General features: G+C 36.8%; 2 protein-coding genes and 1 pseudogene across 2 annotated transcripts in view; 2 read left to right on the top strand and 1 right to left on the bottom strand.

The window, feature by feature from the left end:
* The window catches only part of LOC107557853 (acyl-coenzyme A synthetase ACSM3, mitochondrial-like), a 5,339-nt pseudogene extending 2,040 nt beyond the window's left edge, over positions 1-3,299 (top strand).
* Positions 3,300-5,775: 2,476 nt separating this feature from the next.
* map6d1 (MAP6 domain containing 1) lies at positions 5,776-13,204 on the top strand. Its single transcript, XM_016241454.1, has 3 exons — positions 5,776-6,363; positions 7,668-7,893; positions 12,329-13,204. The coding sequence occupies exons 1-3, from the start codon at positions 5,882-5,884 to the stop codon at positions 12,398-12,400; spliced, it is 780 nt and encodes a 259-aa protein (XP_016096940.1). The 5' UTR covers positions 5,776-5,881; the 3' UTR covers positions 12,401-13,204.
* Positions 13,205-13,612: 408 nt separating this feature from the next.
* Positions 13,613-21,492, bottom strand: part of LOC107557852 (YEATS domain-containing protein 2-like) — a 41,063-nt gene continuing 33,183 nt past the window's right edge. The window contains exons 25-29 of the mRNA XM_016241419.1: positions 17,965-18,203; positions 16,477-16,551; positions 16,030-16,103; positions 15,189-15,266; positions 13,613-14,872 (exon numbers count right to left, since the gene is read on the bottom strand). Coding sequence (XP_016096905.1) covers positions 14,830-14,872; positions 15,189-15,266; positions 16,030-16,103; positions 16,477-16,551; positions 17,965-18,203 — 509 coding nt within the window. The 3' untranslated portion in view covers positions 13,613-14,829. The remainder of the gene's footprint in view (positions 14,873-15,188; positions 15,267-16,029; positions 16,104-16,476; positions 16,552-17,964; positions 18,204-21,492) is intronic.

Below are 21,492 nucleotides of genomic sequence, written 5' to 3'. Positions count from 1 at the left end.
AATCTCATAACATTATTTATTGCAGTTGTAATAATTGTTATTTGCAGTGTAAATTATTTAATCTGACTGGTAGTAGCCCTATAGTGTTTATTGAATTTATTGATACATTGTAATAATTTGACATGTAAGATGATGCATACATCTAAAAAGGTTAAAAATAGGCCTTTGTAAAGGTAAATATGCGGATTTAAGTATATAAAAGCTGATAGAACACTGATGAAAATATTGCTTCAGAATAAATTGTTTACTCCACCAAAAATCTCAGCGATGCAGTTATTTTGCGGGGATATTTTGTATGGAATATTGTCTGCTGACATGAAAAGTTCACTGTATATCATAGTAATAAATACCATTCATTACAGCATTGATATTGTTTTCTTTTTAATTTATACACATTAAAAATTACATATATGTATGTAATAAAATGTGTATTTCCATTACAGGTTTAGGTCTTAAATTTCATATAAGGTGGTATTAAAAAGGTCTTAAAGTCTTAAATTTAACTTGTTCAAGTCTGCAGAAGCCCTGTTACAAGTTTTTATAGGTTTCATTTATGATTATCGGTTTTTATATTTACTGTCTGCAAATGAACTGAATATGTTATTAAATCACTGAGAATCTTGACCTGGACTGGACTGATTCATCTGGTCCAGGTGTAGTCCTCATCTTTGTCTGTGATTTTTGACCGGTTTAAGTTCAGGGCTCTTGAGCACTGTCTGTGTGCAGGAGAGCCCATTAACCCAGAGGTGATGTGGAAATGGAAAGAACTCACTGGACTGGACATCTATGAGGGATACGGCCAGACTGAGACTGTAAATAAACATTTAAAGGAGTAGTTCACCAAAAAATGAAAATGAGTTCAAAATGTACTCACCCTTAGGCCATCAAAGATGTAGAAGAGTTTGTTTCTTCATCAGATTTGGAGAAATTTAGCATTACATCACTTGCACACCAATAGAGCCTCTGCAGTGAATGGGTGCCGTCAGAATGAGAGTCCAAACAGCTGATAAAAACATCACAATAATCCACAAGCAATCCACACAACTTGATCAAAAAACAGCTTTTCACTTCACAAGATGGCCTGGAGTCGTGTTGTGGATTATTGTGATGTTTTTATCAGCTGTTTGGACTCTCATTCTGACGGCACCCATTCACTACAGAGGATCTAATGGTGTGCAAGTGCTGTAATTCTACATTTCTCCAAAGAAACAACCTTGGATGGCCTGAGAGGGAGTACATTTGAAGCAAATGTTCATCTTTGCATTGACTATTCGAATATCCTATCTTGAATCAGTTTTTATAGGATCATCATAGACATGAGTGAAAATGCCTGGGTCCTAAATTAGTATGTTTTCATCTATTATATGGTCACAGATTCATTAACAAAATCCTTCATAGTGAACAGAAGGAGAATACATTTACGCTTAGCCTTGTGTGCTGTCACACAGAGTTATTCCTCTTTTTTTTTTTTTCTTTTTTTTTTTCTTCTTCCACCCAGGTTTTAATAGCAGGCACATTCAAAGGCATGAAGATCAAACCAGGATCTTTTGGAAAGGCATCACCAGGATATGATGTTCAGGTGCAGTAACAGTCTGTCCAGGGTTTAAACTAGATATAATAATAGATTATCGTTGTACTTACTGGCGTCCTATTAATAATAACTGTAAAATATGGACTGAGATAATAATACTGATAATAATTATATAAAAATGAAAAGTTGGAAAAATTTCAGAAAAGCAATTGAGGTAATAGATTTTTTTTTTGTTCTTTCTTCTGATGGATTGGCTTGTTTTCCTATGAGGTGAACTGTGGACTATTTTAAGGTGGTAGATGAAGATGGTTCTGTTGTGCCACATGGACAAGAGGGAGACCTCGGCATCAGAGTGAAACCAGACAGACCTTTCTCTCTCTTTACAGAGTATACGGTACATTTATATGTTCTCGTGTTATTAGAGTCTGTACTAAAGATAAAGCTCTTGAGCTTGAGTTGCACTAACTAAACTTATTGATCTAAATTCATCCTGTAGGGGGAGCCAGAGCGCACGGCTGAATGTTTCTGTGGTGAGTTCTACCTGACCAGTGACTGGGGAATGATGGACAATGAAGGATACCTGTGGTTCATTGGCAGAGCTGATGATGTTACGGAATTCAGCTCATCATAACGATGATGTCAAATTTTGAAATCTCATATCGCATGTTGTGTCTGTGTGGTTTAGGTACCGCATTGGTCCATTTGAGGTGGAAAATTCTTTAATAGAGCATCCAGCTGTAGCAGAATCTGCTGTGGTCAGCAGCCCTGATCCGGTTCGAGGAGAGGTAGCGCAATATGTACTAAAGATAAAGCTCTTGAGCTTGAGTTGCACTAACTAAACTTATTGATCTAAATTCATCCTGTAGAGGGAGCCAGAGCGCACGGCTGAATGTTTCTGTGGTGAGTTCTACCTGACCAGTGACTGGGGAATGATGGACAATGAAGGATACCTGTGGTTCATTGGCAGAGCTGATGATGTTACGGAATTCAGCTCATCATAACGATGATGTCAAATTTTGAAATCTCATATCTCATGTTGTGTCTGTGTGGTTTAGGTACCGCATTGGTCCATTTGAGGTGGAAAATTCTTTAATAGAGCATCCAGCTGTAGCAGAATCTGCTGTGGTCAGCAGCCCTGATCCGGTTCGAGGAGAGGTAGCGCAATGCTTTCTGGGATTGCCTTCTGCATGAAGGATACATGCAGTGTGATCTTAGAATTAGGCAAAAATGACAACTTAGAAGGTAGTACCATAATTAGCAGCAGAGCGCATATGATGCATTAAAATGGTGTAAGTATGCAGCGCAAAAGATTTTGTTTATGTAAAATTGTAACCATGATTATCATATGTATGGAATACAAAACTGTAACTGTAAAATGTTTTTAAATTGTGCTGCTCCATGTTTCAGGTGGTGAAGGCTTTTGTAGTGCTGACAGCAGATTATAAATCAAGAGACCATAAGGAACTGATCCAGGAACTGCAAACACGTGAAGACTTTCACGGCTCCTTATAAATATCCACGCAAGGTAACTTACGATTAGAATTCAGTGCTTCTGCATTTAATACTTCACTGAAGACCTTTTCAGTTTAGTCCAGATTAAAAGGAATATTTTGTTCCAGCTTTCAAATGTTTCACTTTAATTTTTTTGTCAGATCGAGTTTGTTGATCATCTGCCCAAGACGGTTAGCGGGAAAATCAGGCGAGTGGAGTTAAGAAAGAAGGAATGGGGACAGCAATCAAGCTAAAACTGGAAAACTGAAGCATTCCACCTCTTTATATGCAAGGTTCCCAGATATCAGAATCAGAAAGAGCTTTATTAAGTATGTTTGCACATACAAGGAATTTGTTATAGTGTCACAAGCTTCCAGTACATGGAGACAACAACAACACACAGATAATAAAAATAAGATGTGAATAAAATACACATGCATAAATATAAACCACAAAAAAAGAATAAATTGTATGTACAGGTGTGGTATAGATTGAATAGGAATAAAATAAAGTTGTAGGGCTGTACTAGGATTTAGGGTGATAAATAAGTATAAGGTTATTGCATATACTTTAATTGCACAATGGGAGAATTATTAACTGTTCATGAGGTAGATTGCCAGGGGAAAGAAACCGTTCTTTTGCCTGGCTGTCCTGGTATTCGGTGCTCTGTAACGCCGACCAGATGGCAAAAGTTCAAAAAGGATGGGATGTGATGGATCCAGAGTGATTTTCTGAGCCCTTTTCCTCACTCTGGATGTATACAGTTCTTGGAGGGTAGGCAGGGGGGCACCAATAATCCTTTCAGCAGTCCGAACTGTTCTCTGTAATCTTCTGATGTCTGATTTTGTAGCTGAACCAAACCAGAGTTATTGAAGTGCACAGAACAGACTCGATGACGGCTGAGTAGAACTGCTTCAGCACTTCTCTTCTGTGCTATCTTCCCACTTTAATGCATCACATTTAAGACTGATGAATGGATCTACAGACCTGTAGTCCTTCAGCTCGCCTGAAGGTGGAGGCATTTCATAATCAATTCGCAGAACTCATTTCCAATTTCATGCAATAAATATTTTAGTAAGTTTAAATGATTCTACCTCATATTTAATCATGTTTATGTGGAGTAACTCAATCTATAAGCCTTGCAGTTCAAATGTTTTTATTCTTTTATTTGTAAATCATATTCTGCATATGCAAAACCTAAATGTGAATCATTTATTAACAATATTGTAAGCATTTTATATCATTAAAAGCCTCTTATTTTGAGTTAAAGCATTTTTGGTGACATTTTGTTAGATAGAACTTGTTTATTATCTCTTCCAAACGCAGAGTGATCCTTTTTCCACAAGAGTGTGATGTCATGTGACAGATGGCAGACACAAATCTGATCTCTGCTGAATGATGAGAGGATTGTGAGGTTATAAAGATTTCTGAATTTGTGGAAATCTTACCCTACAGAAAGGAATGCAGTGACTTTTCAGATGACAAATCTGTTAGTAAATTAGTCTGGACCACTAATGAAGAAAAACAGCATAACAGCAAACCTGTAGCTTGTCAAAAATAATGATAATGGTAATGCAGCAAGTTTTGAAAAATGAAAGGCTACATTTTTCAAACTGCTAAAAATTTTAACCAAGCTGTAACTTTCCCCACACTGGTTGTGTGTAGTGGTGCAGCACACTCACCGTCTGCAGTAATGAGAGACAGGTGATGCTTAATTGACCTGTTAATGGGACTTATGCTTATCAGGTGGAAAAACGGAGCCATAGACTTTATAACTGAAATATCAAGCCAAAATACACCCAGCCTCAACATACTCAGACTTTAGATGTTTATGACAGCCTGAAAACAGCAGCTTGCTTGTGTATGCAGAGAGATGTGTTTGTGGATGAATTTGTTGGTTTTGGTTTGCAGCAATTGATAAGAATGGTTCAAATGGCAAACTGGCTGTCAAAACCTGTGATCCGCTTACCTGTCCTTATAAAAAAGTACTATGGCTATAATATGGATGGTACTAGATACCATAGTACTGTGTGATATACTGTGAGTTCCAAGTGTGTGACTACTAATAAATACCATAAAGAGCATGATATATATGAGAACATTCCTTTGTATTAATAGTACATTTTGCCCTGTTTTTAAAACTTGAATGCTCTAGTACTTTGGTGTGTCATTTGAGTTTTACATGGTTGTAAAATATATGGAGAAAAAAAAAACTTTTTTTTTTTTAGATTTTAAAAACTGGTAACAGTTTTAATCACATTTTTGACAACAGCTCATGGTGCTGTGATGTGACAAATTGTTAAAACCATACATACTCCAAATAGCCTCTAAATTGATCATGCATAAAAATAGTTTTAGATGGAGTACAGAATATCCTAGTGAATGTCAAATTCGTCAAGTATTTCACGTCGGCTACAAGTTTACATGGTACATCAGAAAAGACCTTAGTTTTACCATTGCATATGTCAAAAAGTGTAGTACCTTGGTGTTTTAGTTATTGTAGACAGCATCTGAGTCAGCTGTAAGCGTCTATGATGCCCAGAAAAGCTGTCTAGGTAGGAAGTGCACTTGGTTTTGATTAAAAGAGGATTTTTAGGGCATTAAGTTGAGCTCTGTCGGGGAAACAGCCGTGAGGTGGATGCGGGTCACCGACTCGGATGTTTATGGATTATTATTTTTTCTGCATTAAATGCAAATCACGTGAGATGAATGTGCAATGACAGTGTCCCGACACCGAGCCGTCTCGTGCAGTTCTACAGGAATGGACACACGCTCACATTCCTTCATGTAGCCTAATCGAGCACTTCATCGCGTTTTTACTGCGTTTTCTTTATTTTTGGTTTGGTTTATTTCATAGCAATGGCTTGGCCGTGCATCAGCAGAGTCTGCTGCTTGGCTCGGTTCTGGAACCAGTTCGATAAATCGGATTTGTCGGTTCCGCTAACGATTCAGAACTACTCTGACATCGGGGAGCAGGAGGTGCGATCCGTCACCAAACTCGTTTCCATGGAACAGGCGCAGGGCGTCGACTTCGTAACGCCGGACCATGCAGCTGGAGTCCGGCGGCCGCAACGAGGACGGACGGAACCGAGTTATAAACCCCGCGAGGACTACCATCCCCCGGGTGTGCCTTTCCAGAGCGTCACCCAGTACAAACAGGATTACAAACCCTGGCCCATCCCGAAGAAGGATAACTTTCCCTGGATTAGTAACGGAGGTAAAGGCGGCGCTTTAACGGATAGCCCGGTGAACGGTTACTCTAACGGCACGAGTCAGCCGCGGGCGGACAGACAGGAGCGCAGCGGCAGGCAGAGAGGAGGAGATCAGCTCAGCTCTTACAGGTACGGAGGCTCTTCATGCTGGGCTTTCTCTCATGGGAGCTGTTCTTCAGCACCACTCATCCACCGCAACACACTCACACACTTCTCAACAGTTTGTCATCATCATCAGAGTAAATATATTTTACTGCGATCCAACAAAGAAGGTTATGGGATTTATTTTATTTGAGCAAATTTAGTTAGTAAAACATATAACAAAGACAAAAAATCCATATAATAATACTATATGGATGCATTTCTTTATTATATTTTAGCAAAAGTAAAACATTACAAAAGACAAACATTCAATATTATATTATATTACTACTACTGCTGCTAATAACAATTTTTTAAATATTTGTAATCTATATTTTCTTTATTTTATTTCCTTTTAGCCTCTTTAGTAAGTAATAACATATTACAAAGACAAAAATACCATATAATAATTATATATGGATAAATCTCAAATCTTTGTAATCTATATTTTTATTTTATTCTGAAGTGAGTAAAAACATTGCAAGGACAAAAAAAATCTGTGTATTATTAATCTATATTTTATTTTGGCCTATTTAGTAAGTAAAAACAATAAAATGATGAAAAAATTCATTAAAATAATATTATTTGTCCATATTTCTTATCAATTTTTATTCATCAAATAGACTACTAACATAAAACATGTAATAATAATATCACTTATTATTGTTATTTATCTAATATAATATACTAGAACCTATTTATCTCTGAAATATCATGTTCACTATAGTCTCCAAAAAGGAATAGTTGTCTTTCTTTGATGCTGGTTTACTGTGGTGCTGTAACGGGACTGATGTGGTTGTAACGGTTGTGCATTGCAGTGATTTTCAGACAGTGTAGTTACTGGTCACTGTTATGCATATTTCATCCGACAGCTCATGAAAGAGCGGAATTCATCTAAAACAACTACATAAACGGTTATCTGAGGGGGAACAGAATGCATGTTCATCAGCCTTTGGTTGAAAGATGTGATCTGTGAACGTATAAAACCTTCACTTCCATTGATTTATTCACCGAAAACTTTCCTAGAGGCTTTCATTCTGCATGTAGATTTTTTCATTTCTAAACTTTGCATATGTATGTACAGATATGGATAGTGAAAATCATTTTTCATACAGGTTATGCTGAAGTAAATCTTTATGGTGGGCACCTGTTGCTATGGTTTTTCAGCATGACGTTAACTCAGCCTGACATGTGCTGCTCTTATCTGCAGCTCCTCAGGACTCCATCTCTGTTTTTACCTGTCTGTCTTTCTCTGTATCTGTCTGATACATTTGATCTCTCTCTGGAGTCAGGAAGGAGTACCAGCCGTGGTCTGGAGCTCGGCCGTCAAAGCCTGCCCACAAACGGCCTACCTTCCTGGGTACAGGTGCCGATGAGCCCCCGCCAGAGACCAGCTACCAGGCCGCCTTCAGCCCGGACTCACACAGACACATGGACGCCGGCATACCGGAGACCAGCACACGCGCACAGACAGAGAGAGCACACTCACACAGGACAGAGATCAGGATGAAACCAGAGGTGAGTGAGACGACAGATCAGAGATCGTTTCATATTAGTGAAAGCATATGCATGAATTATTCATGTTGAGCCTTTTGAAGTGGGTTTACCTTTCTAGCTAGATGAACTTTTTGGGCAATTGAAGAGTTGAAGTCGTATTTAACCCAGAATAGGTAAGCAGAAATATTGATTTGCATAACCTTTTAGGTTAATCTGTGAAATCAAGCGTAATATGCAGTTAAATCACGCTGGTTATTTAACACTGATCCCTTTCTGGGACAAATGCGAGTTTTAGGTCTGGTAAAAGTTGTGCTCTCTGTATCGACTAGCGCTGATTCATTGAGGTTATGTAATCAGTGACCCGCTCCTGTGCCCCATTACGTCAGTCTAGTCTGTGCCCGTCCTCTCAATAATAATCAAAAGTAACTGTGAAACTGGTGCTGAATGTTTTGCCCGTCAGTCAGTGAAGTATGCACTAATTGGGATTCATTTAGTCCTAATTACTCTCTTGGTAACCCATGCATGCTGTCAAACCTCATGCTTGACCAGTGAGGAGAGAAACAGACAGCTGAAACACACAATGCCAGCAGTCTGAGGCAGAATTGGCAAGAAATTTTGTGCCTCTGGTGTCAGGCTTAAATTCCTCTGTTATTGAGTTGTAGCTTTTCTTTTCATAACCTATGCGCTGATCCACTTTTTTCAGATAGATCCACTAGTCTGGTGTTTTCTTATGATGATTGAACAAGTCTGAAATCCCTCTATAACAAAGATGCCAAAACCAGGGACCGCGGGACAACCATTGATTTTTTTTTATTATTATTTTTATTTTTTTGCATTGAAAAATGCCTTGATTTAATTTTTTTGATAAATAATAATAAAAATAATAATAATTATATGTATATATGTATATGTATGTATGTATATATATGTATGTGTGTGTGTGTTTAAAAATGTTTCCAATGTAATTTATTTTAATATAATATGTTTGGATATAATGCATTTTACTTTTGGCCCATGACCCTCAAGCAAGTTTGATTTTTGGCCCTTCATATTAAAAAATTTCGGCACCTCTGCTCTATGAATAAAAAGGTTTTTAACAGATACAATTGATAACGCTGAACAAGCAACTTTTGGCATACTATGTAGTGGAGAAGCAAGCATGTCCTCTCATTCAAATCATATCAAAAGGACCATTTTTCTACTAAATAATTTTTAAAGCGATAGTTCTCTCAAAAATGAAAATAACCCCATGATTTGCTAGGTGTATATCACTTTCTTCTTTCAGATGAATACAGTCGGAGTTATATTAAAAAAATGCCAGTTATAAAGCTTGGAGGAGCCAGGACATTTTTTTGAGAGGACATGCTTGCTTCTCCACTACATAGTATGCCAAAAGTTGCTTGTTCAGCGTTATCAATTGTATCTGTTAAAAACCTTTTTATTCATAGAGCAGAGGTGCCGAAATTTTTTAATATGAAGGGCCAAAAATCAAACTTGCTTGAGGGTCATGGGCCAAAAGTAAAATGCATTATATCCAAACATATTATATTAAAATAAATTACATTGGAAACATTGGAATGGGGGTCGAGATTTTGAAGCCCAAAAAAGTGCATCCATCCATCCATCATAAAAAGTTCCCCACACGGCTCTGGGGGGTTAATAAAGGCCTTCTGAAGTGAATCAATGCATTTGTGAAAGAAAAATATCCATAAAACTTTATAAACTGTAATCTCTAGCTTCCGCTAACTGTCGTACACGCATTCATGAGAGAGTGGCGTTCCAGCGGATGACATAGGCATAGCGCAAGTCATCAGTCTATATTTGTGAGGCTGATTTTGAGGGTTTACATTTTGTGTGTGTGTGTGTGTAAGTGTGCTGGATAGAGTCTAGTACACTGGAGACTAGCGTGACTAAGCCAGCTGGCATTATTTTGGCCGTCCCAAAGGTTTAACTCGCACACAACCCATCCTGCCCTCCTGATCTCCCTCCAGCTGATGCTTTGAATTTAATTGTAAAAGACAGACTGACTGTCCACTATTCTCAAACACTTGTTTGAGAGATAAAACCAGCTGATCATTCTTAATTCTTTAAGTGGTCTTTTTTTCATTTGACCTTTTTTTGTATAGTTCATCAGTTCATCACAAGCTCAGTGAAACCAGGAAAACGTAAGCATACACTGTTTGCTATTGGAAATTATAGAGTATTTATTAGAGCAGAGTTCAAAAATTAAACCTTTTTGAGGGCCGTGGGCCTAAAGTAAATCTTGCATTATATCCAACTGTATTATATTCAAATGTATTACTATTAAATTTTAAAAAATGGTAATATGAATGAATAATTTCTTCAATTTTAATAACTTTTTTAAATGATTATTACTTTGCTGATGAACTGATAAGTTGGATCAGTGTTAGATAAAACAATCCCAAATGAGCAGGGTTCCAGGAGCAGGACTGAGAAACACAATTACAGAGATCAAACCTGCACAGGTTTCGCAGTGAATAAATCCCAGGGTTTCATAAGTTATAATGTGATCTTAAATGACAGTTAAACATCTTATATAAGCTTTCAAGTTGCTCCCCAGACAGTTTCCCATACATCAGCGCTCTGTCCCTGATGATGGTCAGCAGCTTATGACAAATGACAGACAAAGACCAACGAGGCTATGTCCAGAATGGAATATTACTGTACTGTAAAAACTGCAGAAGATATGCCATACAATATATAGTTTTAATGGGAAATTCTTATATATATATAACAATATATCGTTTTAATGAAAAAATTATATATATATATATATATATATATATATATATATACTGAAGAAAAACAAACGTTATTCAAAAGTTTTGGGTTGGTAAGATTTAGTTAATGTTCGAGAGAAATCTCCTATGCTCACTAATAGTGCATTTTTTTAATAATAAATTTAGGCAAAATTGTAATATTGTGAAATATGATTAAAAATGTAAAATATATTTTAAAGTGTAATTTATTCTTGTGATGCAAAGCTGAATTTTCAGCATCATTACTCCAGTCTTCAGTGTCACATGATCCTTTAGAAATCTTTCTAAAATACTTTGTTGCTCAAGAAATTTATTTTTTATCAATGCTAAAAACAGTTGTGCTGCTTCATAGGTTTGTAGAAGCTGTGAAAAAAAAATGTTCACCAGATTCTTTGATGAATAGAAAGTTCAAAAGAACAGTATTTATTTTAAATAGAAATATCTTGTAATATAAATATCTTTCCTGTCACTTTTGATCAATTTAATGCATCTTTGTTGATAATAAGTATTAATAATTACTGACTCCTAATTTTGAATGGTAGTGTATATACTAATACTCAGCAAAAGGCTTTAAAAAAAAATGTTAACACCCACTTGTCATTTCAGAAATAAGTCATTCATGTTTGATGTTTTGGTGGTCTCCAAGGCCAAATTTGCATATTATAAAGTGTTTCCAGCTTTAGTATGTTAGAATGCCATTCTGAAGACCTGAGGTATGAACACTGTCTGCTTCTGCTATTAGTGAGGCTGAGGCTGAAAAGTTCTTATTCTAGAAACACTAAACCGTGTGAGAGAAAAAGATTTAGTAGATGATAAATCTCATTTTCACTCCAGCGCTTGGCTTCTCAAATAGCGAGCTCTTGTTTTTTTTTTACCCCTACAGTAAGGATTAGATGTCTTCTAGCCAGGAGAAGGAGACAGTCTGAGAGAGAGAGAGACAGAAAAAGAGACAAAGAACAAAGACAGATAGAGGCAAAGTGGCTGGAGATTATATACTATAATATGAGACTTGGATAAGTACATCCCAAATCATAGTCATTTGAAAATAGCACGCTAAATGGATACTATTTCCAGTGGGTTTTATTGACGTCTCAGTGGGGTTTTGAAGTTTGAAGTCTCACAGAAGACGTCAAGAGTGTCCATGACCTGATGCTTCTTTTTCAACTTAAATTTGAGATGAAAACTGTGAATGGATTTCTATTTCAAATAAATACTTTTCTTTTGAACTTTCTATTCATCAAAGAATCTGGTGAAAAAAAAAGTGTTTCACAGCTTCCACAAACATATTAAGCAGCACAACTGTTTTCAGCATTGATAAAAAATGTTTCTTGAGCTGCAAATCAGCATATTCTGAAGGATCATGTGACACTGAAGACTGGAGGAATGATGCTTAAAATTCAGCTTTGCCATCTAGGAATAAATTACATTTGAATATATATTCAAACAGAAAAATTGAAATAATATTTCACAATATTACGGGGTTTTTTTATACCATATTTATAATCAAATAAATGCAGCCTCAGTGAACATCAGAAACTCGCAAAAACATTAAAAACAAATTCACCAACCCCAAATTTGATTGGTGTGTATATTTATTTTATACATTTATATTTATTTAAAAATACTTTGACAAAAAGTCATTGATGATTTTAACAGAAATATGTTTTCTGAGACAGGAGCAGAAGACTAAGCTGTCACCAAACCCATCTGCCGTCTTTCAAAGCAAATCCAGGATCTTCAACATATGATCCATCAACGCTCCCCATATAAAGAGTCACATTCACATCTGATTCAGCCTTTCACTAGAAGAGGAGACTATTTTAAAAATGTATTGTCGAGAGACACCTGAATATTGAAAAACTGAAGTAATTCTGAGAGACTAGGATCGTCAGAGGAGAAGAATACCAGAGGATGAATAGAGACGGGTTCAATGCAAGAGCTTGTGAAAAGCAAAATCAGTCAAATGGAATTCTCTGAATCATTCCACTGAGGAATTTTTGCTGGAAATTTACACAATGTAAAATCTATGCAAGAGAATGTATGCTTCAAATGTCAACCATCTACTAGAAGGATATGTTTGTAATACACTTCAGATTTAAGAGTGATAGAAAGAGTGTGTGACTGGGAAAGTTTTCGGGCCTCAATTTCTGCTGAGCTTACCCTGTCCCAGCTGAATGAATATCTGCATGTTTCCTAATAGTTTTATGAACTGACTGAATATGCAACAGGTTTAAAAACATGTTTAAAAATTAACAAAATGTAATCTGGTGTCTTGGTGTGTTTATCCTGCACAATCTTAGTTAATGATATGATTTTGTATATAGTGATGTTGGGCTGCCAGTATTGATCTGTTAAAATCTGCCTGAGGATGCCGGGTGCTTCTAATCACCATTTTCATGCTCCAGACCCTGCTAGCCCTTTATGAAACCCATATAAAGACTAAAATATTATGAATCTTTCACTGTTACCGAATTGGGGGCTGTGCAAATATTTTGTAAATTCAGTTTAGAGATAAATGGGGAAAATCCTTAGGACAAACTGTTTCAATAAAAATGACACTCTTTAAATTTGCTTCCACATTATTTGACTAAGAGCTGATTAATCATTCTAAACATCTTACAAATAATTGTCTTGTAAGTTACCTTACAAAAAAACATTTGTGGACAATTTTGGGAAAATTCACTCAAAAACTGATCAGGAAAAAAAACAGTGCTAATTGAAAGAAAATAAAAGTTAATAAAAAGAATGAATCCAATCTTTGGTAATAGTATAGCATAACAAAACAAAAAAAACATTGTAAACAATTTTTGGTAGGCCGGTAAAAAAACCAAAAAGGAAATCTATTTCTGAGCCCTCGAAAGCCCCCTGAGCCCTATCTTGTTATTGTTTTGCTATGTGACATTTTAATTGTACTGCCAGTTGCAAAAAGAATAGAACAAATCAGGACAGCTGGATCCATCTTAGTGGGAGACTGACCGTTTTTAATACAAGAATAGCTATTTTGTGATACACAATATGAAAGAAAAACATTCAGGAGTTTGGTTAGACAAGTGAAGATTTTAACACTGAATAAACACACACAGTAATACATTCTCTCCCATCCACGCAAACACACCAGACACTGATGCTAGCTGTATGACACGAAGTAGCCCACCAAACCAGAGGACACAATAGTTTGTTTTAGCAAATACACAAATGCCTCCTGTCAATCTGCACATTTTCCTCAATGCCCCCAAATGACACACACAAAAAACTTCCACACTCACTGAAGTTGAATCCTTCATAAATCCCACAGCAGTACGAAAATGATTCATATGAAAACAACATGATTAAGACTTTTCTTAGACATTCTTTGCCCTAGTGTGAAGACTAGTGAAGACGTGCGACTCAAAATGGACATTTAATCTGAATGAGCCGATCAATTAAGACTTGTTAAAAAGATAATGAATGGATGATTTCACATATAACTAGTCAACTTCTCCGAACAAATCCTGCTCGATAATGCCATTTCAGAACAGAAAAACAGTACAGTTAACTGTTCAGTGGCTCATTTAATGTCTGTATTTCTGGTTCAAGAAATACCCCAAACTGAATTTCTGCCATTATTTACTCAACACCATTTCAAACAAAATGAAGGTGAGAAAATCATTCCAGAAAAGTAATTTTTGGGTGAACTATTCCTTTAAGACTAAGACAAGCAAAACAGCCGTCAACAGCAAAGCAGGGTCATGTGATCCTGGGTTTTCGTTTGCAGAGATTGAGGGTCACAATCAAAGTAGAATAATAGAGCAGATGCTTCTGCGTCTACTGTACCTGCTCATTAACACTGTACTGTAGTTATTGTACTGATGGTTGCATGTACTGGACCAGAGTTCATAAATATCACAGAATTCATAAAGGAAGCATGAAAATCAAATAAATAGACTGATGTAGCCATACGAAACAAATGCTGTTCAGACTGCGTATCAAGCTCTGTTTGGGTTTAGTACCCTCATATAAAACACAGCTGTTGTTGTAAAAATGGCTGGCTTCTATTATAACACCGGCAAGTAAGAGGGCATTTGCACCTGTGATTGGTCAGCCCTTGCACATTCTCCACCTTTACATAATGTGAGGGGGAGGAGTCAGTAAATGACAGTTCACCTGTCCTTCTGTGGTCAGGTGCCAAGGAGTGAAGTTAGTCAACATGGCCTTCATCCTTCACCATGATGCCCATGTACCTACCGGAGACAAGAGTTTATGGCGAGGTTTAAAATAAGTGAAACTGCAATAATAATGATGCATTTCCACGACATTTCAAAAGTTGGTTAAGATTTTTAAAGAAGAATTTGTAAAAATCATATTATAGATATTGCACCAAAAAGGGGTATTTAGAGCCAATTAAATATTTAAATGCTGAGCATAACTATTTGATAGAGACATTTTCGTGCCTTTTAATTTGATTTAATTGTTTCCATATGTTTCCAGGTTGTTCAAGACCATGGGAACTCTGATGATAGTTGCTGAAAAGCCTAAAATGAGGATGAGCAAAATTACCTATTAGTCAGAAAATCACAGGTGGGAATAGAGCTAATGGCCTGATGCATGTCCATAGCCGATATCTCTCTTGGAGTTCTGTGGAGACAAGAAGAGAGGGATGAAACAAGGATGGGAATGAGAGAGAAAAGTCTCACGGTACATTTGCTATCTTGCATTTGAGCATTAAATGTGTGTAAAAGTTTTGTCAAACTGCTGCTTTCTGTTCATGTATGAGACTTCGATCAGTTCCTGCTTGACTGATCATCATTTAAAACGGTGCTCTATTAAAAGGCAGTTACCGAATACTGTATAAAAGGCTGATGAAATATTCTGCTCAATCTGTCTTTAACTGAAAAATTAGTGTTTACTATTGTCATTTTGCATTATTGACACACTATTTTCCCAATAAATGCTGTTCAGTTGCTTTGACACAATCTGTATTGTTAAAAGCGCTATATAAATAAAGGTGACTTGACTTGACTCAATCTGTGTGTGTGTGTCAGGCGTGTGAATGAAAGCAGATGTGCTGAGTAAGTGGAGCAGGACTGAGCCAATCTCTTCTCTCTCAGGGCTGGGCTCTGCTGCTCTACATCTCAAATAAATCAGATGATCATGAGCTATTCTCAGTGCTCTGATAATTATATACTATCATAAAGCACTTCCTCCCACAATCACGATCAAATCACATTAGACAAAGTTCAATGCTCAGAGTTCTTCAAAACTGACCAAGAAATAATGTTCCAAGCTCCATCTGTAAAGAACAGTAGAGTGTTAGAAACTACTCTTTTACTCTGAATCATGCTGGTCTGCCCATCTGTCTTGATTAATCTTCTACTAGCATACAGGCTGATGCACTGACCTGTTTTGTTGGGATTTCCCATGGGCATTGGCCAAAGACTCCCTGAGGATTTCACTGGCAAACTGCTCCACAGCCTATGGAGAGATTTAGACAACATTCAGCACTTTGACATGTTAAGAAATTACATGTCCTACCCAGGACAAAAAAAAATTTGTTCTCACTGAAGGTAAAGAGAAAAATGAATCAGAACATATTTGATGCTTAATAAAGAGCTATGTGGAGTGGTATTTAAGACTAATCAGATTTTGGTGGGAGAGTGGGAGGGGCTATCATTCACCATGGTTAGAACAAAAATGTACAAGTTAGTAAATAGTGCAAAGGCCCGTTCACACCAAGAACTCTAACTATAATGATGACTACATTACGGTAAAACTTTATAGTTAACATTCTGGATGTGAAATTTTCTTTCATAAAATAAAACAAATTACTCAATCTCAGACTATTTACCTTAAGAATAATGGTCTCCACGACTGGAGCAAAAATGTTCTTCTCCACCTCCACCTGCTGCAGTGTGACGCCGATCTAACACACACACACACACACACACAATATCATTACTAGCACCCGACCGATATATCGTTTTGCCGAAATTATCGGCCGATATCAGCCTGTCGCAGACATATCGTGGATCGGCGTATATGCCGCCGATGTAAAAATGTTTTACAGAACATAAAACACAGATAAATTGCTTGTAAATAGTGTAATTACGTTTGTCCAGCAGAGTGCGCTCCATTGTTTGCTACTGGCAATCTGGATGAAATGTTTTAAAGCTTAAGTGTATGGAATAGGCTACCATTGAAAATTTGTCGATAGCCCCCAGGGTTCAGGAGTTATGGGCAGTTAAAGTCGCGGTTGCGCGCAGACCGATCCGGAGATCCTGGGGGGCTACCAACGCACGGAGGGCGGCGTTCGAGAAGGCTCCTCGAGCTGAAGGGATCCACCGAATTTGGTGGAGATCCGCCGCCGCGTTTACAAGATAGTAAACCAGCCAACCCTTTCACCTTCATTAAGGAGGTCTCTTGTTCAGGCAGCAGCATTCAAGCGGTGTCTTAACGGTAAATTGCTAAATAATTTGTGCAGTGGTGGCTTGAGTCTGTTGAATGGTGATTTAGTGCTACGTTGTCACCTAGATGGTGAGACGCAAAAGCAGCGGTTCTTAATCCTGTTCCTCGCAACCCCCCGCTCTGCACATTTTGTATGTTTCTCTTATCACTTCAGAGGTTTGTTCTATATTAAGTGCCCTGCGAAGTGGACTTCACTGGATATTCTGCCATGATTCCAGTTCAAAGGGAAAGTACATGTTACATTCAATGGGCATTAAAGTGAGCGAGACGTAAATTTAAATAGTATTTATTTACAGAGTTACATAATGTCACACTTCTAAGTTTCGTCTGCGTGTGAAGACAGTGGCGTAACGCAAATCCGTAAATGAATGTTCCGAAGTGAAATAAACTTCCAACGGAATAAAGTTTAATGGAATTGTATTGAAATAAAGTTCAATTTTACTGTTCAGTGCACTGATGTCAGACTCGTTTTGGATAATAAAGTGTATTGTTAAATTGTTATATACCCTGCCTCCATTACTTATCTTTGTCACGTCATTATCAGAGACTTTCATCATTATCAAGATGACTAAATACTTTTTTTCCCCACTGTATATATATTCTGTTTATGTGTATACTGCATTCTATATACAGTACCAGTCAAAAGTTTGGACACACGAATGGAAGAGTGTCCAAACTTTTGACTGGTACTGTACTATAATATACACAAAGAATATCGGCCGATATATCGATATCAGCCTTTTTACTCCCTAATATCGGCATCCGCCCTCAAAAAGCCCATATCGGTCGGGCTCTAATCATTACATGTATGACACAGCAGAAAGTGTGGAAGCAGGTAGGCAGACAGAAAGGACATTTCAATCTCTCTCACCTGCTCCGACGTGTCTCTGATGAACTGGGTTGATGGGCAGCGCCCCAAGAAGAACTTGGGTTCCTGTTCAGCCTCTTCCTGTTCCAGCTTAATCTTGACCTTGGCAGCATCTATGTCTTTCACACTGATGATGTCAAGAGGCTCGTCATCCTCGTCTTCAGGCTCCGCCTTCAGAATCCTCTGAAGTTGCTTCAGACGTTGAGACAACTCCTCACAGCCCGTCAGAGTTGAGCTGCACTCTAACACACACACACACAAACTATTTTTATTAATAATAATAGTGTTTGGAACAGAGCCATAGTGTAGAACAAAAGTATTATTTGTTTTTGGTAGGTTTGTGAAGCTCTGCTTCCTGCTTGTAAAGAGTTTGTGTGTGTGTAAAACAGCACACAACTCCTCACAAGCAGGAAGCAGAGCTTCACAAACCTACCAAAAACAAATAATACTTTTGTTCTACACTATGGCTCTGTTCCAAACACTATTATTATTATTAATAAAAATAGTTTGTGTTTTGCCTAATAATTACTAGAATAAAGTATTATTTTTTTTATTATTTTTATTATTATTAACAGTAGTTTGTATTTTGTCTAATAACTAGTATAATATCATTATTGGTTTATTTAGTGCCTAATAATTAATCAATTAATATTATTATTTAATAGTAGTTAATAATAATTATAATTAAACTATAAGAAACTTTACTCATTTAGTTATAATGATTAGTCTTAACACAAGCTTAATAATAATAATAATAATAACAACAACAATTTATAAAGTGCCTAATAATTATTATAATTGATTTATTATTTTTAATAGTTTGTATAGTGCCTTTTATAAACCTAATTTATAAAAAGAAAAATATTTATTATTTTTAATAGTTTGTATAGTGCCTTTTATAAACCTACACTGAACAACACAAAAAAGCAAACCAAGAAAGCGCATAAATCGAGGCAGAAGACAATAATGAAGGCAGGAGAAAACAGTACAACAAACAAGACTCCCTAGTGAACCTCCTCACTGCCTATGGTCTACACTGGATATTTTCTAAGGCAGCATGCTAACCGAAAATAAACCTCATTAGTGACATTCATAAACAACTAGGACTGGGCGATATGATGATATTATCGATATTAACAGTCAGGAAACAGACGATTATCGACATTATCAGAAAAAAATGACAAATGATAAACCTAGTAAGTTGCAAAAAATATTTTACATAGCCCCATAGACACCATACAGGTTTTTTTGCATGCAAGAATGAAATAATTTAGTAGGAGGGTTGGGAATCGAAAAGCTATTCCAATTTCGGAAATCAGATCAGATGCCTAAGGTCAGGAATCAAATTACTTGTTATAAAATTACATTTCGATTCTGCGTCTCGACTTCTGTATGCGCATTTATAGTGATTTCAACAGATTCAACTGCAAGAAGATGAAATAGAACTCACTTCTGCACTCGCACTCTGTTTTCTGTGCTGCACACACACAAAGCGCACGCACAAAAGCCACCTCTTAAATACGCAAACACTGGACTGAGCTCTCTTTCTCGTGTTCTTACACATTCGAATGGACAAATACACACAGAATTATATCAAAATATCCCATAAATACAATCAGTTATGTCTTAAGTAAACGTAAAGAGTTGAGAAAGAAAACACTGATCTTGACTGAATCACTTTTGTAACCTCAGTTTATATTTTATTTGCCTGTTGTTCGGCACTGACTACTGTACTGGCAACGTGCATCTGTGTATGTGATTATTTTGGAGATGAATTCCAATATAATTTATCCTTATTTAAGGTATAGGCCTATTCTAAGTGGAGGTGGGGCTTAGGTAGAGGATATTATCGGATATCACAATATTTTTAAAGGCAATTATCGATAAGATTTTTTTGACATATCGCCCAGCCCTATGAACAACATCTCCATTAGTGGTCACTCATTAAAACAAATACTGTAGATCACTGACAAGCTACGCAAAATCGCGTTCATAATCGGCAATGAATCGCCTTTGATTTTGAACGTGATATTGCATAGCTTGTCAGTGATCTATGGCTCTGTGTAGTAAATGCCGCTCCATCTGAACGCACGTGCTGGAGATTTACTACTAATCACAGAACCGGCTTTACTAATGAGATGCCAGGGCTCTACAGTGAGACCCTTTCAGTCACATTTGTGACTGAAAACTACTGCGTGCGACTATTAAATAATATTTAGGAGCACCTGTGCGACTGACTCGATCAGCATATTTGTGTTTGCACTCAGGGAGCTTCAAAGGTTCTAATATACGTACGTGTTTCTGCAGCGTTGAGTAATGTATCACAGACATATCCTCTCATTATAACAAACAAAGTGTTGACGGGGTGTAAATAAGATATTCATTGTGCAGTGTAGAGAGCTTCGTCGATTATAATGGAGTTTTGTGAGATCGGGATAAACTAAGATGAGTGACAGCTTGTAATGATTATTAAGGGAGTTTACAAATGTGATATTGATTTAATACAACAGTTCATTAAACAAGAAGTTAATATTAAGTGACTTATATTGTCTGACAACAACACAATTGCCTTATTTTGCTCTATTTCATCAACGAAAATAGTTTTTATAAAAAGTAACAGCTGAGCCGCTGCGCATCGCCATTCAAACACAGCGGTGATTTGTTTATGAATGAACTGTGTTTTTAAACGAATCTAGTGAGTCAATGATTCAATTACCCATTCATAAAGACAGTTACGTACTTCGTTCCTGAATACACATACAAGCCACTTGTGTGTTCTTTTGTGCCGTCTTTGTAGCACAAATTTATTTCTTAAATACTGGTTTCATTTGATTGGTAACTTATTCTTATTCTACTTCTTATTCTACTTGTTTTTATTCTGTTGTTTTAAGTAGAAATGTTAAAAAGCTTATAAATATATTTTTTATTTTGACATAAAAGATGACATACTTTTAATAAAGTTAGAAAAATGCCATTACAAAGGTAAAAACTAAATTCCCTATAAAATCACTTTAAGGAGTCAACTATCACCTCGTAATGGGAAGGTTAATTTTTTTATCAGAATTTTTGATTACTGATTAGAAGGTGCTCCTAAATTTTTGACTCTGCTCCTAATTTTTTTTAATTAGGAGCACAAGCGCTCCTAAAAAGAAAAGTATCCGTAGAGCCCTGGATGCGCATGAAAATCGCATTCGACTATTTGCACACCCCTTCGCTGAGGTGCACTAATGTCTCAGTCAATATCAATGGAGTATGACATCACCACTTAGCTGAGCTAATGTCGCAACACTCTATTGTGCTAACAGCTAAGCCTTATCCATGAAATCTATGATGCCTTAAAATGCTGTCTAGGTAGGAAACACCGTAGGGTTCGAAGCAGAGCTGATGTTGAATTTCAGCTGCTTATGTCCAAGTTGAATTCATGCCCAACTCTGAATACTTATTATCTCATAAATTTACAGACTAATGCACCATCACTGGAAACGAGAGAGAGAGAGAGAGAGAGAGAGAGAGAGAGAGAGAGAGAGAGAG

The sequence above is a fragment of the Sinocyclocheilus grahami genome, unplaced genomic scaffold (assembly GCF_001515645.1).
Source record: "Sinocyclocheilus grahami isolate Dianchi unplaced genomic scaffold, SAMN03320097.WGS_v1.1 scaffold622.1, whole genome shotgun sequence".
NCBI classification, from domain to species: Eukaryota; Metazoa; Chordata; class Actinopteri; order Cypriniformes; family Cyprinidae; genus Sinocyclocheilus; species Sinocyclocheilus grahami.
Note: the sequence above shows the minus strand (reverse complement) of the source record. Positions and strands in the feature narration are given on the sequence as shown.

Bases quoted from the DNA above. Each gene is read 5' to 3' on its own strand.
- map6d1 (XM_016241454.1), top strand. From the start codon at position 5,882: ATGGCTTGGCCGTGCATCAGCAGAGTCTGCTGCTTGGCTCGGTTCTGG. The intron at 6,364-7,667 runs GTACGGAGGCTC...CTCTGGAGTCAG, and splicing joins GATCAGCTCAGCTCTTACAG to GAAGGAGTACCAGCCGTGGT. The intron at 7,894-12,328 runs GTGAGTGAGACG...TTTCTGAGACAG, and splicing joins AGATCAGGATGAAACCAGAG to GAGCAGAAGACTAAGCTGTC.